This window comes from Cetorhinus maximus, chromosome 3, assembly GCF_964194155.1.
Source record: "Cetorhinus maximus chromosome 3, sCetMax3.hap1.1, whole genome shotgun sequence".
NCBI lineage: Eukaryota > Metazoa > Chordata > Chondrichthyes > Lamniformes > Cetorhinidae > Cetorhinus > Cetorhinus maximus.
The window spans coordinates 42319051-42337150 of record NC_135881.1 but is presented as its reverse complement, the minus strand read 5'-3'; the positions used below and the strand labels follow the sequence as shown (position 1 = coordinate 42337150).

The 18100-nt window shown below is 40.7% G+C and overlaps 1 protein-coding gene across 1 annotated transcript in view; it reads left to right on the top strand.

Annotated features, from left to right (window-relative positions):
- The window catches only part of svila (supervillin a), a 231578-nt gene that overhangs the window by 129640 nt on the left and 83838 nt on the right, over window positions 1–18100 (top strand). The window contains exons 16-17 of the mRNA XM_078537730.1: window positions 8582–8816; window positions 15282–15414. Coding sequence (XP_078393856.1) covers window positions 8582–8816; window positions 15282–15414 — 368 coding nt within the window. The remainder of the gene's footprint in view (window positions 1–8581; window positions 8817–15281; window positions 15415–18100) is intronic.

Here is an 18100-nt window from a genome sequence, read left to right as displayed (position 1 = left end):
GAAATGATAAACAGATCATGACGGAAAGAGACAGAGAGTACAGGGAATACAAATCTAAGAATAAATCAGCAGATAAGGCTAGAGGTCACAAAAATAATAAAAGGACAAAACTAAAGACTCTGTATCTGAATGCACATATCATTCAAAATAAAAAAGATGAACTGAGACGCAAATAGAAATAAATATGATGCGATAGCCACTACAGAGATATGGCTGAGGGATGACATAGATTGGGACCCGACTGTCGAAGGGTATGTGACATTTGGGAAGGACAGGAACATAAGGAGCAGGAGTAGGCAATTCAGCCCCTCGAGCCTGCCCCGCCATTCATTACGATCATGGCTGATCTCATTTTGGCCTCAACTCCAATTTCCCGCCCTCTCCCCATAACCTTTCAACCCATTACTAATTAAAAATCTGTCTAACTCAAATTTATTCAGCGTCCTGGCATCCACTGCACTCTGAGGTAGTGAATTCCACAGATTCACGACCCTTTGAGAAAAGTAATTCCTTCGTATCTCTGATTTAAATCTACCACCCCTTATCCTAAAACTATGGCCTCTCGTTCTAGAATGCTCCACAAGGGGAAACAGCTGCTCCACATCTACTTTGTCTATCCCCTTTAGCATCTTATATACCTCAATTCGATCTCCTCTCATCCTTCTAAACTCTAGCGAGTATAGGCCTAAACTGCTCAATCTCTCCTCATAAGACAAGCCCCGCATCTCTGGAATCAATCTAGTGAACCTCCTCTGAACCGCCTCCTGTGCAACTACATCCTTCCTCAAGTAAGGGGAGCAAAACTGTGCACAGTACTCCAGGTGCGGTCTCACCAATGCCTTGTACAGTTGTAACAACACTTCCCTATTTTTATACTCTATTCCTTTAGCAATAAATGCCAAAATTCCATTTACCTTCCTTATTACCTGCTGTACCTGCATACTAGCTTTCAGCAATTCACACACGAGGACACCCAGATCCCTCTGCATTGAAGTATTCTGAAGTTTCTCTCCATTTAAATAATAAGTCGCCTTTTTATTCTCCCGACCAAAATGGATAACCTCACATTTATCCACGTTAAACTCCATCTGCCAAATTTTGGCCCATTCACCTAACCTGTCCATATCCATTTGTAAATTTCTTACTTCTTCATTGCAACTTACTTTCCCACCTCTTTTGGTGTCATCTGCAAATTTAGCTATAGTACCTTCTACCCCTGAATCCAAGTCATCAATATGTTAGGAAATATGCTAAGCTAGGAAAAACTGGAGGGCTGGCTCTGTTAATTAATAATCGTGTTAGCACATGAGAGAGGGATGACCTAAGTTCAGGAAACCAGAATGTAGAAATGGTTTGAGTAGAGATGAGGTATGATAAAGGCAATAAGTCACTTGTGAGAGTAGTGCACAGGCCCCCAAACAGTAACCATCTAGTAGGACGGGGTATAAAGGAAGAAATAATGTGAGCTTGTCAGAAAGGGCTGATGATAATCATGGGGATTTTCACCTACATACAGACTTGGAAAATCAGATGGGCAAAGATAGCCTAGGTGAGGACTTCATAGAATGTTTTAGGGGTAGTTTCTTAAAACACCAACCAGAGAGCAGGCTATGCTAGACCTGGTATTATGCAACAAAATGGGATTAATTAATGACCTCATAGGGAAAGCGTCCCTAGGTAGTAGCGATCATAATTTGATCGAATTTTACATTCAGTTTGAGAGAGAGAAGATGGGTCCAAGACTGTTATTTTAAACTTAAATAAGGGCAATTATGAGGGCATGAAAGCAGAGCTAGCTAAAGTCAACTGGCAAATTAGGTTAAGGGATGGATCAAAAGAGATGCAGTGGCGGACATTCAAGGGGATGTTTCAGAACATAGAATAGATACATTCCAATGAAAAATTCCAAGTGGGGGGAGGACCCACCATGCGTGGTTAACTAAAAAAAGAAAGATAGTATCAAACTTAAAGAAAAAGCATATAATTGCGCAAAGAGGGGGCCGCAGGTCAGAAGATTGAACAGAGTATAAAAAAACAGTAAGGAATGACCAAAACAAATTAGAGTACGAGAGAAAGCTAACTAGAAATATAAAGACAGACAGTAAGAGTTTCTTTAGATATTTAAAAAAAGAAAAGAGTTAATGAAGTGAGCGTTTGTCCTATAGAGAATGAGTCTGGGGAATTAAAAATTGAAAATAAGGAGATAGCAGATGAATTGAACCAGTATTTTTCATTGGTTTTCACTATAGAGGATACAAGTAACATTCCAGAGATAGCTGTAAATCAGGAAATGGAAGGAAAGGAGTAACTCCAAAAAATTACAATCACAAGGGAAAGCAGTACTTAGCAAATTGTTGGAGTTCCAGGCTGCCAAATCCCCAGGTCCTGATGGACTTCATCCTAGGGCCTTAAAAGAAGTGGCTAGTGAAATAATTGATGCCTTGGTTTTAATTTTCCAAAATTCCCTGGATTCAGGGAAGGTGCCATCAGATTGGAAAATAACGAATGTAACTCCTTGATTCAAAAAGTGAGGGAGACAGAAAGCAGGAAACTATAGGCCAGTTAGCTTAACGTCTGCCATAGGAAAAATGTTAGAAGCTACTGTTAAAGATGTTATAGCAGGGCACTTGGAAAAATTCAGGGTAATCAGGTAAAGTCAACGTGGTTTTGTGAAAGGGAAGTCATGTGCAACTAATTTATTGGAGTTCTTTGAAGAAATAACTTATGCTGTGGATAAAGTAGATGTACTGTAGATTTCCAAAAGGCATTTGATAAAGTACCACATCAAACGTTATTGCGAAAATAAAAGCTCATGGCGTAGGGGTAAAAATTGACATGGAAAGAAGATTGGCTAGGTAACAGAAAAAAGAAAGTATGCATAAATGAGTCACTTTCTGGCTGGCAAGATGTAACGAGTGGTGTGCCACAGGGATCAGTGCTGGGGCTCAACTTTTTATAATTTATATAAATGACTTGGATGAAGGGACCAAAAATCTAGGTGTCCTAGTGCATGAAATGCAAAAGGCTAGTCTGTAGGTACAGCAAGGAATTAGGAAAGCCAATAGAATGTAATTGTTTATTGCGAAGGGGATTGAATACAAAGGTATGGAGGTAATGCTTCAGTTATACTGGGCATTGGTGAGACCGCATCTGGAGCACTGCGTACAGTATTGGTCTCCTTATTTAAGGAAGGATGTAAATGTGTTGGAAGCAGTTCAGCAAAGGTTTACTAAACTAATACCTGGATTGGCGGGTTATCTTATGAGGAAAGGTTAGACAGGCTAAGCTTGGATCCACTGGAGTTTAGAAGAGTAAGAGGTAACTTGATTGAAACATAGAATACCCTGAGGGGTCTTGACAGAGTGGATGCAGAGAGGATGTTTCTTCTTGTGGGAGAATCTAGTACTAGCGGCCGCTGTTTAAAAATAAGAGGTTGCCCATTTAGGACAGAGATGAGGTGAATAATTTTCTCTGAGGTTTGTGGGTCTTTAAAACTCTTCCTCTTGAATATTTTTAAGGCAGAGGTAGATAGATTCTTGGTAAGCAATGGGGTGATCAGCTATCAGGGGTAGGCGGGAATGTGAAGTTGAGGTTTGCAATCAGATCCACTGTGATCTTATTGAATGGTGGAGTAGGCTCGAATGACCAAATGGCCTTCTGCTCCTAATTTGTATGTTCTTACTTCATGGGAAACCTGTGCCAATGAAGTATTTGGTTTTCCAACTTTTATCCCTACTTCTCATCTCTTATTTGGAAATAGTCCAAATTAACCTCTCTCATTAGCTTAGGTTAGGGGACATCTGGTGTCACCCCACCTCTGTAACTGGAATCATGTATAATAAAAGCAAATGTCCATTGCTTATTCCCTGGACCCCTGAGGGTACATTCCATTGTGAACAAATGACACATCCTTGTAGATACAGATCAGTTGTACAAGCAATGTTACATCCTCTTATCAGTAGCACAACCTATCATAAACAATTCACATCAACATATATTTTAACCACGTCCCACAGATACTAAAGCCATTTTTTATATTCATTCAGGGGATGTTGGCATCACTGGCTAGGCCAGCATTTATTGCCCATCCTTAATTGCCCACGAGAAGAGCTGCCTTCTTGAACCACTGCAGTCCAGGCGATGTAGGTATACCCACAGTGCTGTTAGAGGGGGATTTCCAGGATTTTGAACAAAAATGTTAAGAACAAATGTTGATAACATTTCCTACCTTAATGTCAGGAAAGGAAGGTTTTACTCTACTACAGATGTTCTGCCCTACAGAATGGTTAATCAATTAAACCTAATAATATATGGTTTTCTTTAAAGATAAGGTGTCGTGCTAAGTTCAAGCTGCTGAGCTCAACCCTTTTGTTTATTTCTTCAAAGCTTGAAAAGAAGCCCTCAATTACATAGTGTAATTAAAACAAATACAATTCCTGGAACCCAGACTTTATGGTACCTTTTAAAGTAATTAACTCATCAACACCAGTTCCTCGCAAACAGCTGCTTTAACTGTTAATTGTCCCGCTAGCAGAAATTCAAACTGAACTGTTTAAAAAGGCGGTTAAGACAAAATGCATAAATGTTATTTCAAACTAACATAAAACCCTAAAAATTAGTAGCATTGATCAAGACCTAATAGAGGGATTTGAAAACAAATATATAAATTTTAAAATAGAGGTGCTGCTTGATCAGAACCCAATGTAGGCCAGTGTGGAGAGGGTTGGTGGGTGAGTAGGACTTGGCGCAAGTTAGAACTTGGCACCTGAGTTTGGATGGCCTTAAGCCTTTGAAGGGTAGAATGTGGAAGACCGGCCTGGAGTGTGATGAGATAGTCAGGCTTGAGGTAACAAAGGCATTGATGACGATTTCAGCAACAGATGAGCTGAGGCGGAGCAGAGTCAGGTGGTGTTACAAGATTGGAAGAACATCAGAAATAGGAACGGGAGTAGACTATTCGGCCCCGCGAGCCTGCTCCGCCATTCAATAAGATCAAGGCTAATCATGTTTTTATTTCCACATTCCCATCTAACCCCAATAACCTTTGATTTTCTTGCCCAACAAGAATCTATCTACCTCCACCTTAAAAATATTCAATGACCCCGCCTCCACCACCTTCTAAGGCAGAGAATTCCAAAGTCACACAACCCTCTGAGAGAAAAATTTCTCCTCATCTCTGTCCTAAAAGGGCGAACCCTAATTTTAAAACAGTGCCCCCTAGTTCTGGACTCACCCACAAGAGGAAACATCCTTTCGACGTCCACTTTGTCAAGGCCGTTCAGGATCTTATGTACTTCAATCAAATCACCCCTCACTCTTCTAAACTCCCGTGGAAACAAGCCCAGTCTGTCTAAGCTTTCCTCATAAGACAGCCCACTCATTCCAGGTAAATTTCCTTTGAACCGCTTCCAATGTGTTTACATCCTTCCTTAAATAAGGAAACCAGAATTGCACACTGTTCGAGGTGCGGTCCCACCAATAGGTGAAGTAGGTGGTTAAGGTGATGTTGCAGCTATGTGTTTTTCAGACATGACACAAGGTTTGTGAACAGTGTAGTTCATCCTCAAACAGTTGCCAGAAAGAGGGATGGAGTCGGTGGCAAGGGAATGGAGTTTGTGGTGGTGACCGAAAACAATGACTTCAGTATTTCTTGGTTTTAGTTGAGAGAAATTTCTGCTCATCCAGTACAGGATCTTGGACATCTGCATGGCAATTCAGAGACAATGGAGGGATTGAGAAACATGGTGGTGAAGTAGAGTTGGGTATCATCAGTGGACATGTGAAAACTGACGCTGTGCTTTTGGATGATGCTGCTGAAGGGCAGCATGTAGATGAGAAATAGGAGGGTTCATAGATCCTTGAGGGCACAAAACTAAGCGCATGGGAAAGAAGCCTTGTAGGTGATTCTCTGGCTACAACTAGATAGATGAAAGTTGAATCAGCTGACAGCAATCACAGCTGGACAGTGGTGAACAGGCTTTTGAGGAAGCTAGTGTAGTCAACTGTGTGGAAGGCTGCAGACAAGAAGTACGATGAGAGATGGTTTACCATTGTCACAGTCTTAGAGGATGACCAAGAAGGTTTCCTGAGACCACTGACTTGCATTTCTGGCAATGCAGACTCAATAACTGGAATTTTACCAGCGCTTTGATGATGGGCTGGGAGGCAGGAAGGCTGGCAAAGTGGCAAAGGAAGGTATCAGGACAGTATCCAATGTCGTCTTGTCACCATTCCATTTTGCCAGCGACATGATAGCTGGCAGGTTGGCAGCCCACCAGAAGCCCAATTGATCTACTTAAGTGGCCAATTAAGAGCCACTCCCTGCCTCTACTGGTATTTTTCCTGGGGCGGGGCCCTGCCAGCACATGGAGAGACAGCCCAGTGAACTTGGCAGCCTCTGAGCGGGCTGTGATGGGGTTCTCCTTTAAGAGCACTCAGCCCACCGAGGAGCCTTCTGGCAGCAATGGCTGCCCCCACAGCAGCGGCGCCACTTGAGCAAAATGAACCACAAACTCATTTCCCTGATTGCCAGGGTCTGCCTGCCAGGCCCTAGCATCCCCAAACCTCACCCTTTTAAGGCCACCTGGCCATTGAGGTGTCCCCTCCTTGCATCTGCCGCCTCAGCAATGGCCGCCATTAGCCAGCTAAATCATGGTGACTTACCACTTCCAGCCCCTGTGGTGGGACTTCCACCATCGTGGAAAGATTCAGCCCAATATTGCCACAGCTCTCTTCTCACTATCTTTGTGCAATCAAAGTTTACCACAGCTTCTTGCAAAATACACATTAATGTAATTTTTAAAAATGTACAATAAATGGTTTGTGCAAAAAGTCGGAAAAGTTCACGTTGGTGCATTAGCAGTACTGTCCTGAGAGTAGCTAAGGTATCTTGTAGATTTGAGAGATTAGGTAGAATGGGCCTGTACACTCGAGTTTAGAAGGAGGGGCGATCTCTCCGAAACATTTAAGCTTCTAAGAGCACTTGAAAAGTCGATTCTGAGAGGCTTGCTCTTCTGGCTGGAGAGCCTACGGCCGGGAGAGGATAAGGGGTCAACCACTTACGACTGAGGTGAGAAGAAAGTTCTTCTCAAAGGATTGTGAATCTTTGGAATTCTCTATCTCAGAGGGCTGTGCATGTTCAGTCATTGAATATATTCAAGGCTGAGATCAGTAAATTCTTGCCATCTAAGGGTGTCAAGGGATACACAGATTGAGCAAGATAATAGAGTTGATCTTACTGAATGGAGAGCGGGCGTAAGATGCCAAATGGCTTACTCCTGCTCCTGTTTCTTATGCACATATGTAGATACAAAAAGGCAATTTACTCTACAGCTGACTACAATACTAATATGTGAGTGCTTTAATGAGTACTGGGTGATGATGGTTCCATTCCCTCCCCTCAAACACAAGAATTTATTGCCAAATCAATTGATTCTAGTATGATTCTATGGAAATATCTTCACTGCCTCGTTAAATTCATAGGTCAAACATAACATGTCAATGTGCCGTGAGCAGTGAATTTACTACAAACAGACAATTGAAACCAAAGTTGTCCGTGTACAGCTGATAGCTTGCTGAACCATATGTTCAAGAGGGAGACCCAGTGATTGCACAGAAGCTGCAACCGATATATTATGGCTCTTCCTATTAAATAGACAAACTCCACAGGCATATTGTTTGGACAAAGCCTAGTTTGTGCTGGAGCTGGCAAAGAACATTTTTCTATAAATCAGTAACATAAACATTTGCACGTGACACATGTGACATTTTATAGCAACTGTCTTGGTACTGCAATTAAAGTGAGAGGCAATGAGAAACTTGGGCCTGAATTTTTAGCTGGGCGGGCAGGCACATTCGGCAGGCCCAGGGTCTGCCGGAAAATGTGCCGCCAACCGCGATTGGCCCCCAACCGTGAAAAGCTCAGCGAACTGCCTCAGGGAGCTGCAGACCCAGAAATGTTCGAATAAAGTTTTAATAAGTGGAAGAAAAATGTCCAAGCATCACAATCAGGCATCTGAAAATATAGATGATAAGAATTCTGCCCACAGATTTTTATTTTATTTCATAACGGAAACCTCATCCCACCCTTGGGTGAGGTTTCATGAAAAATGTAAAGGCCGCTTGGCCAATTCGCCCGTCTGCTAACTGTAAGGCTGGACAGGTGACGAAAACTAACAGACAATTGTGCTGTTAATGGGTTTAATTGCCCTCTTAATTGTCAGCTGGCGTGCTTCTGACTTTTGCGCGTGCCTGCCGAGTGAAATATCACGCAAGTGCGCGATGACATCTGGACGCTCGCCCGATGTTATCTCATGAGATTTCACGCCCGACCTGGTTGGGTGCGCACCTGCCCGATCAATGCAAAATTCAGCCCTTTGTGAAAATGAAGTCTGTTTTACTGATTTTATAATTATTTTGGAATATTTGTTTATTGTTGCATATTTGAGTTAAGCATTCCAGAAACAAGATAAAGTTTAAAAGCAAGTCGATAATCTGTAAATCCCATAACATGGCAAATGTATGAAACACGTTTGTATATTATTTATGATCGTACTAATGCTATCCTGTTCTTGTTAAGTAGAGTGTGTGGAACATACTTCTGAAATGAAAGCAGGATCTGCAGCACCATTAACTGCATCACAGCTTTCTGCTGTAACATCCTCCAGACATACTTCATATCGGCAGCCAGCCACACAAGTAGAAAGTAAGGTGCCTTATGATCAGTTGGAGCTAAATTCTACCAAAACTGGCAGAACTGAAATAAGTGAAGGGACCCCAGAGTTCTCTACTGGAAAAGCAATGTCTATTAAAGAAAGGTAATGATGCATTCATACTTCAATGTTTTAAAAGGGTAAAGTAGTGTAGATGTGTAGTCCAGCCAGAGTGCTTGGATTCAAAAATGCTGCTAATCTCTAAATGAAGACATAAATATGAAAATATTATATATGCTGATAAATATTTTAAATGTATCCTAGTGCATGCATACTCATATTTTGTCCTTTGTCCTAGTTTCTTGATGGCGTCGCTGCCTATGAGGTAATGTACCTGTGAGTTATTAGATAACTTTGCAGTTGAGGCTCATTTTGAAAAGTAATTGTGTTCAAATACTTTACATTGATCAAGTTATGCTTGAACTTGATGTTCTTTATTTTAATGGAAAGGTTAATTGCACAGTTCATTTTACTTCTGTCACAATCTTCTGAAATTTTAATATTGAGGAATCATAGCAAACCATTTTTCTTTATTGCACCAATAATAATCCATTGTGCTTCATAAGAATATTAAATATTTCCCAAAATTCAGCATCTGTCCTTTAATGCTCTCTCTAACTGGAAATAACTATAGGTTAAAGACTGTAATAAAAATAAGAAAACAATTTTTATTAAAAACCTTTGCCACAATCTTGACAGTAGGAATGTTTCATGCATCTATATGCTGCATGTAATATAACCATATCATAGGTTTAAGTTTTCAAACACTGAACATATTCTTTCTTTTAGAGGTGGAGACTGTTTGTCAGAACATACTTTTGACATAGCCTCTGAGCCACTGCTTCAAGTCTGTATTTTCTCTGTACCAGCAAGCCCACTGTGTTTTGTTAGCGTTCACTATTTTAATTTTTGGGCCTTCTTCACTTCCCCCATTTTCTCATTAGTTTGTTTCTGTAGGCCTCTATCTCATCCTTTTTTGATCCTTAATATTTATACAGTATTTTGTCCATTTTGTGTGCTTTCATCTCACTGGTCTCTTGTATAAAAAAAAATTGAGTAGGTCATTAAACCAATAAACCCCTACTTGGTGATTAGGATATCTGTTAGTTTTCTCCACTCCCCATTTTTCTTGCAACCGTGGAAGAAAGTACCTGCTTATCTTTCAGCCTTCAGTTTTGATGAAAAGTATATGCACAAAATGTTTAAAGCTACTGCTCACCCACTGTGTATTCCCAATATTTTCTGTTTTTTATTTCAGATTTCCAGCATTTGCCATTTTTTTTTTAGATTACTTTTATTTCCAGTGTGGTTAATATCCAGGATAGAAATTTGGAGTGCATCTGTTTTGCAGATGTTGGTGCAGAATTTTTTTGATTTGAAAGCTGCAGAGGGTTCAGCACTGAAAAAAGGTTGAATTGCTTTCGTAAATATTTATTTTAGATGTGACCTTTCTGAGATTGCTTTTGAGTTAATGCGAGCAGGCACCATTTTCTGATACAAGTCATTTGTGAAATCCTGGCAGCCTTCCAACAGTGCAGTGTGCATGATTGCTTGCTGAATCTGTTCACTATATTTGGTAATTGATTTCTCGTATCCATAATAGGGTCTTAAATTTCTCTGTCCGTAAGCATTCTTCATCACTCAGTTACTTCACAAATAGTTTCTGCACTTTTCAGAATCTTAAATTCATTTTGATTGGAGCTATATATTGATTAGTTTTAAATTAAAAATGCATGTCTTATAAAACGTTAATATTTAAGCATTTGGATCAATTGAATCACACTGTAATATACATATGTTAAAGTGCAGTAGTTACTGAACATCAATCTAGCCCATATCAGAACATGTAGGATGGCTGAAAAATCCCACTTCCCATCTTTCAATAATTTTAAACACCCCCTAAGATACTTTAATTGCCTGCAATTATTATTCCCTAACATATTTGTGGTTCTAAAAAGAAGCTGGTCTGTCAAGGTTGAATTGTATTAAAAGTACAATTTTGTCTTTTGATGATCAGTGAATGTTAACAGGTTATTAGCTTGGAAGATGAACATAATGGAACATTTGAGTGTCAAAATTCCTGTGAACTGACAGGTCTGAACAGAATCATCTTTGCCACAGAATAATCAATTTGAGATCTATATTCCCTGCAAAAGCAGTTATATTTTGTGTGTGTGTCTGTGTGTTTGTGTTTGTATGTACATAAAAAGTGGAATAATTATGCTTAACTTTAAGATTGACTTCCTCAGAGGTTCAATTAATTTATTCAATGAATAGTTGAGCCATAGAGACCAGGAGGATTATAATTAACAATATAATTACCTCTTCAACAACATGCTGGAAATGCAATGCTAGTAAAGCTCATAGGCCCTGAAAATGAACTGTTTAAACTTTTGAATCTCATTTCTACATGTAGTAAATTCTTTTTAGAGGCTTAAAAAATTTCAAATTTTAAATTATTTTTCATAATTTTCTTTTCTGTCCCCTTATTTATCTTTCTGTATGTGATTTGACTCTAACTTATCCACTGTAATTCGCCCACCTTCTCTGTCATTCCTCTGTTTCTTTCTCATTCAATGAGGAGACAGGCTGCTGTTCATGAAGGTCTCAGATGTCCTATTGCCTTCACCATCCTTTATCAGCTCAGGTCTCCAGAAAGTTGAGGTGCAAATTATATTTGAGCTGAATGGCGCAGAAAAAAGTCTTAACAGCATGTAAAATCATGGAATGATTACAGCACAGAAGGAGACCACTCAACCCATTGTGTCTGTGTATGCACTGTGAAAGAGCAACTCAGCTAGTCTCACTGAACTGCCCTTTCCCTTGTAGCCCTTCAATTATTTTCTCTTCAGATGCTTATCCAATCCCCTTTTGAAAGCCTGAATTATATCTGCCTCTACAACATTCCCCATTTGCTACCTAAGCCACGTCGTCATTGGTTCTTTACTGACTACATTAAATCCATGTCTTCTGGTTCTCAACTCTTAAGCCAGTTTCTCTCTTATCTACTCTGTCTAGATCCCTCATGATTTTGAGCACTTCTATAAAATCGCCTCTCGACCTTTTCATGTCTAAGGACAATAGCCCAGCTTCTCCAATCTTTCCATGTTACTGAAGTCCCCCATCCCTGGATGCATTCGTGTAAATCTTTTCTGCACCCTCTATGATGCCTTCACATCCTTCCTAAAATGTGATACCGAGAATTGGACATGCAGCAAGATATCTGCTCCAACAATATTTGGGCCATTATTATCTAAATTGCTTTCTCAAATATTTTTCTGTTTGCTCATGTCATGGTGCAAGCTTAGAAACCTTGGCTCCTCTTTGGTGGAAAAATACAATTGTGAAAGTTTGACAGGCCTCGAGTTTCAAGTAAATAGAGCCTCTGCTGCTTTTGCAGCTGTGAATACTTTATGGATCAGGATTGTTTTTTTCCGTACAAGGATTGGCCTTACAGCCTTGTTATTTTTCTTTGTGGGGACTTCATGCTGCCTTGATAATCAAGAGGCATGACTAGTTTTCTTCTAGTTTTAAGTTCAGTTTTTAAAAAACTTTCCCCACCAAATTACTCAACAATCAAGCATGCTGGCATACTTTTGGCACACCATAATGGTTCGCATGGGTATTTTTTGTAAAAGACCTGAAAGTAGCACATTAATATCCAGCAGCAAGAGGTTACTTGTGGCAGGTATCCAGGTCACCAAACCCTAAATTTAACTTGTTTTTGAAAAACAATGAATACCTGATCCATTGTTTTGGTTTTCAACCAATTCCACACAAAAACTATTGAAGTAACAAGAGGCTCATATTTCTGAGCCAAATAAATGTAGCTTTATAGTGTTTGTTCACAAACTCTAGTGATGTTATATCCTAATTAAATGGTTATGATATAAAGACTGACATAGTGACGCTACGTAGATGTGCATCAATTCACTTGAGCAGTCTTTGGTAATGATGAAGAACACCACATGGGCTGCACAGATAGCGGCACTACGCAAACAAATTTCTCTTCAGTATTGCTGAGAAAAGAGACCAACCAGTCAGCACTCTCTTCACCTACAGTATAAATTGTTGTTTTCCCCCTCATATTTGTATTCTTGCGAATGTCCTGATGAGTGCAAGACATGTTTCTTTTTTCAGCAATACTCAAGTTCTGTACCACCAAATGAAAATTTCTCTTCCTGAATATGTTAGTAAGTCTGATGATCAATGTTCCCTCTAAGCTGCATGAATGCAATTGGGAGTGTGCTGTGCATGGAACAAATATGCCGTGCGCAACCAGTCTTCACATGTACGGCTGCATGCCATTCTTATGGGGACCACATGGTGCAACATGACAACTGCGCACAGCAAGCAGGAGTTAGAATTTGATGACTCTGGTCCACCTGCATCATTTGTTGAGGTTACTATTATGGTGCCTTTAAAACATGATTCAAGCCAAAGCATCAGAAAAATTGTATTCATAAACTTCAAATATCAATCTCCTAATTTTTGTTTAGATACTACATACGAACATACAAATTAGGATCAGGAGTAGGCCACTCGGCCCCTCAAGGCTGCTCCGCCATTCAGTAAGATCATGTTGATCAGATTTTAACCTCATATTCCTACCTACCCCTGATAACCTTTCACCCCCTTGTTTATCAAGAATCAATCTACTTCTGCCTTAAAGATATTTAAGGACTCTGCCTCAATTACCTTTTGAGGAAGAGAATTCCAAAGTCTCTCAACCCTCTGAGAGAAATAAAAAAATCCTCAACTCTGTCCTTAATGGGCGAGCCCTTATTTTAAAACATTCTTTTCAAAGAATGTTTTGGTTTGTTGCAAATTTTGGGTTTTGTGCTAGACATTCTCTGGATATCAGTATCACTTGTTGGTCTCGTGAGCAAGTCCTGCAATTGCTGATGCTATGATCCAGACTGCATCTTCTACTGCCCACTGTATATTTAAGTAATGGTATCAAGCAAGAATCATAACAAAGCATTCTTGCTCCAAATGCCAACTGGTGTGACATCGTACATGTCACCAGGTGCATTCTCTCCTTATGAAAGCTGAACTGATCAGCATTCTTATTAAAGCAGGATGAGTGTGCACAAATAAACTGGTTGATTTTACATAAAATAGGTGAGTGAATAGAATACACCTTTCATTGTGAAATTGGTTTTCTACGCATCTCATTTTATGAAAAATGACAGATGTACTCTTGCTGACTTTCTAGTCGTCGGCACACTTTCAAGCTAAACCCCACTGAAACTCTTCTCTCCTGGCTTCCTGTTACCAGCTGGTGGAGCTCACTCACCCTTCTGTCTCTTGAGAGTTCTGTGGCCCTTGTTTTCATTCTGCCATTGATGACTTAAGCGTCTGCACTTCCAGTTACTGAGACCTTCAGCTGGATCAAGTCCTAGAACCCTGGGCAAAGAATAAATACCTCATTTGGTAGCTATCCATTCTAGGTTAGCTATTAATATTGAAGGTAAACAATCCTGACTGACAGCCAAGGAAGTTGTAAGTGCCTGACCATTTCTGCTGACTAAAGGGAGGCGGTGGCATAGTGGTATTGTCACTGGGCTAATAATCTGGAGACCCAGGCTCTTGGGACCAGGGTTCGAATCCCACCATGGCAGATGGTGAAATTTGAATTTAATAAAAATGATCTGGAATTGAAAATTGAGATAAGTCTTATGATGACCATGAAACCATCGTTGATTGTCGTTGGAAAACCCATCTGGTTCACTAATGTCCTATAGGGAAGGAAATCTGCCATCCTTACCTGGTCTGGCCTACATGTGACTCCAGACCCACAGCAATGTGATTGACTCTTAAATGCCCCCTGCAAGGGCAATTAGGGATGGGCAATAAATGCTGGCCTAGCCAGTGACACCCCCATCCCATGAATAGATTTTTAAAAATGTGCTGGGGTCTTCCCATTGTTTCAAAACTACACAAACATGCATAAAATAAATAGGTGTATCTTAGCAGTGATTTGCAATCTGGGTAACTAATAAACACTTCAAATTACCATTGGGGTGAATTTCCTTGGGATTTCTCCCACTCCGACACCATTACTTTGTGCCCATTAATTGGCTACTTAAGGGTGGGCTGCCCTAGGCCTCAAATGCCACCCATAAAATTGCAGCAAGTATAGGGTAGGCTGCAGAAACGTCATTCACAAAATTTTAATTACCCGCCTGCAGAGGCCGTAACAATCTGCCTTTTGTCTTGACCCAAACCGCATCCCCCCCCCGCCCCCCCGACCTTTATAGCTAAAGGACAATTTAAGTGTCATAACCATAATTTATAAACTTCGGGATACAAGTTTTTATGCATTAAACTAGAGATCTTAACTACTTCCCATGTTTGTCATATCATCCAGATACAAGGGTTATGTAATATCTGGCCCATTCTTCTATGGAAACATTATGATTTACAAGTTGTGAAATTTCTGAGCTATTGGGCCTCCTGCGCTCCTGAAATTCAGTATGTCATTTTCCAAGCTGTGTAATCTATTTCCTCTAGTGGTGACCGCTTCTTAAACTTGCTGGTGTGACTTATGCCAGGACCTTTTTCCAGGATGGCTTTGCTGAAGAGAAGTGGAGAAGAGGACTGGAGGAACAGAATTAACAAGAAGCAGGATAATGCCAAAATGACCAAGGCCAGTCGCTGTACCCAATCTCAAGAAATGGAACATTCTTACATCAAAAAGGTAACGCTTTTTGCAAGATGACACATTGTGTAAATAGTTTCCAACAGAGTAAACAGCAATATCATCACCCCTTTTTTTTTGGTTTGAAACTTTGGAAGTTGAGGGTGGAATGTGATTTATAGACGTGTCTGCACAGCACGTTGCGTGGTCTTCACAGCTGTAGACAATCGAATGGCAAGGGACACAGTAAAAAGGATAAAGCACATAAATATTAAAAATAAGACTTGTATTTAACAATCTTAAGATGTCCCAAAGCGCTTTGCAGCCAGTGAAATACTTTCTATGTGTAAACACCATTAATGTATGAAACATGGCAACCAAAAGGTACTTCCCCACCCCATCCCCAACAGCGAAGAAGTAATAATCAAATAAAATGCATTTTTTATGATATTTATTGATAGATAAATATTGATCAGGACAAGGAATAAGTGATGCTCTTATTCGAAATAGTGCCGTGGGACCTTTATATTCTCCGGAGAAAGCAGATGGGGCCTTTTCTCATACAGGGGGATGGTAGCTTCACGGTAATGTTCCTGGGCTGGTAATCCAGAAGCCTGGTCTAATGCTGCAGAGAAATTAGGTCAAAACCTACACCAGCAACTGAGGAAATTGAAACTCAATTAATTAATAAATCTGAAATAAAACGCCAGTCTCATTAATAGCATTGAAAATACTCGATTGTCGGGGAGGAGATCTGCCATCCTTACCCAGTTTGGCATACATGTGACCCCAGACCCACACCAATGTGGTTGACTCTTAACTGTCCATTAAATGGCCTAATAAGCCTATCAAACTGCTACAGAAAAGCTGAATAAGAATAAAACTAAACAGGTCATCCATTGTTATAGAAACATATAAGATCCTGAGAGGACTTGACAGGATGGACACTGAATGGATGTTTCCCGTTAAGAAAGAGGCTAGAACTAGGAGACACAGTTTATAAATAAAGGGCCTGTCAGAGGGTCTTTAGCCCACGGAATTCTCTTCCCCAGAAAGCAGTGGAGGCAGGGTCATTGAATATTTTTAAGACTGAATTAGATAGATTCTTGACTGGTGAGGAAGTCAAAGGGTGTAGAGGTTAGACAGGAAAGTAGAGACCCAAATCAGCAGTGATGATCTTATTAAATGGCGGAGCAGGCCTCGAGGGACCAAATCCATATGTTTGTATGTTGACCGAGGCATCAGAAACTACAAAGACGCACCCTGCCCAGTTGACCCTGCAAAGTCCTCCTCACTAATGTCTGGGGACTTTCCAAAGTTGGGAGAACTGTCTCACAGACTGGTCAAGCAATAGCCTGATATAGTTTTCCTCACCAAATCATACCTTACAGTCAATGTCCCAGACTCCTCAATCACCATCCCTTGGCATGCCCTGCCCCATTGGCAGGACAGACCATGAGAGGTGGAGCACAGCTGTATACAGATGAGAGGGAGTGACCCTAGGGGTAGTCATCATTGACTCTGGACTGCATGAGGTCTCACGGCATCAGGTTAGACATGGGCGAAGAATCCTACTCATTAACACCTACCTAACACCTACCTGCCTCAGTTGATGAATCAATACCGCTCCATGTTGATCACCACTTGGAAGAAACACTGATCGTAGCAAAGGCACAGAATTTATTCTGGGTGAGGGATTTCGATGACAGTCATCAAGAGTGTCACCATAACTGAATGAAGGACATATCTGCCAGACTAGGCCTGCAGCAGGTATTGAGAGAACTAACAAGATGGAAAAACATACTTGACCTCATCTTTGCCAATCTACCTGATGTGGGTGCATCTGTCCATGACAGCATTGGTAGGAGTGACCAAAGCACAATTCCGTGGAGACCATGTCCCATCTTCACACTGAGAACACTCTACATTGTGTTGTGTGCCACTATCATCGGGCTAAAAGAGGTAGACCCAGAACAGATCAAGCCGCTCAAAACTGGGCATCCATTGAGATGGTTTTGGCTGTCAGCAGCAGCAGAATTATGTGCAACCACAATCTAACCTCATGTCCTGGTGTATACCTCAGTCGGTCATTACCATTAAGCAAGGGGAACGACCATGATTCAATGAGCGGTGTAGGAGAGAATGACAGGAGCAGCACCAGGCATACCTAAAAATGAGGAACCAACCTGGGTGAAGCTACAACATATGACTATGTGTGTGCCAAATAGCAGAAACAGCATTTTATAGACAGAGCTAAGTAATCCCACAACCAAAGGATCAGATCAAAACTGCAGTCCTGCCACATCCAATCATGCATGGTGGTGGGCAGTTAAACAGGGTACTGGAGGAGAGATTTAACAAACATTCCCATTGTCAATGATGGGATAACCAAGCACGTCAATGCAGAACAAAGACTGAAGCATTCATAATTATCTTCAACCAGAAGTGCTGAGTGGATGATCCATATCTGTCTCCTCCTGGGGTCCCCACCATCATTTAGGGGAGATGGTGGGTTAGTGGTAATGCCACTAGACTTGTAATCCAGAGGCCCAGGCAAACCTCTGGGGACACTGGTTCAAATCCCACCACGACAGCTGGTAGAATTTAAATTTAATTAATTAATAAAATTTGGAATTGAAAGCTATTTTCTGTAATAGTGACCATGAAACTAACATCTAAGTAAATAAGTCAGGATTGTCATAAAAACTCATCTGGTTCACTAATGTGCTATAGGGAAGAAAATCCG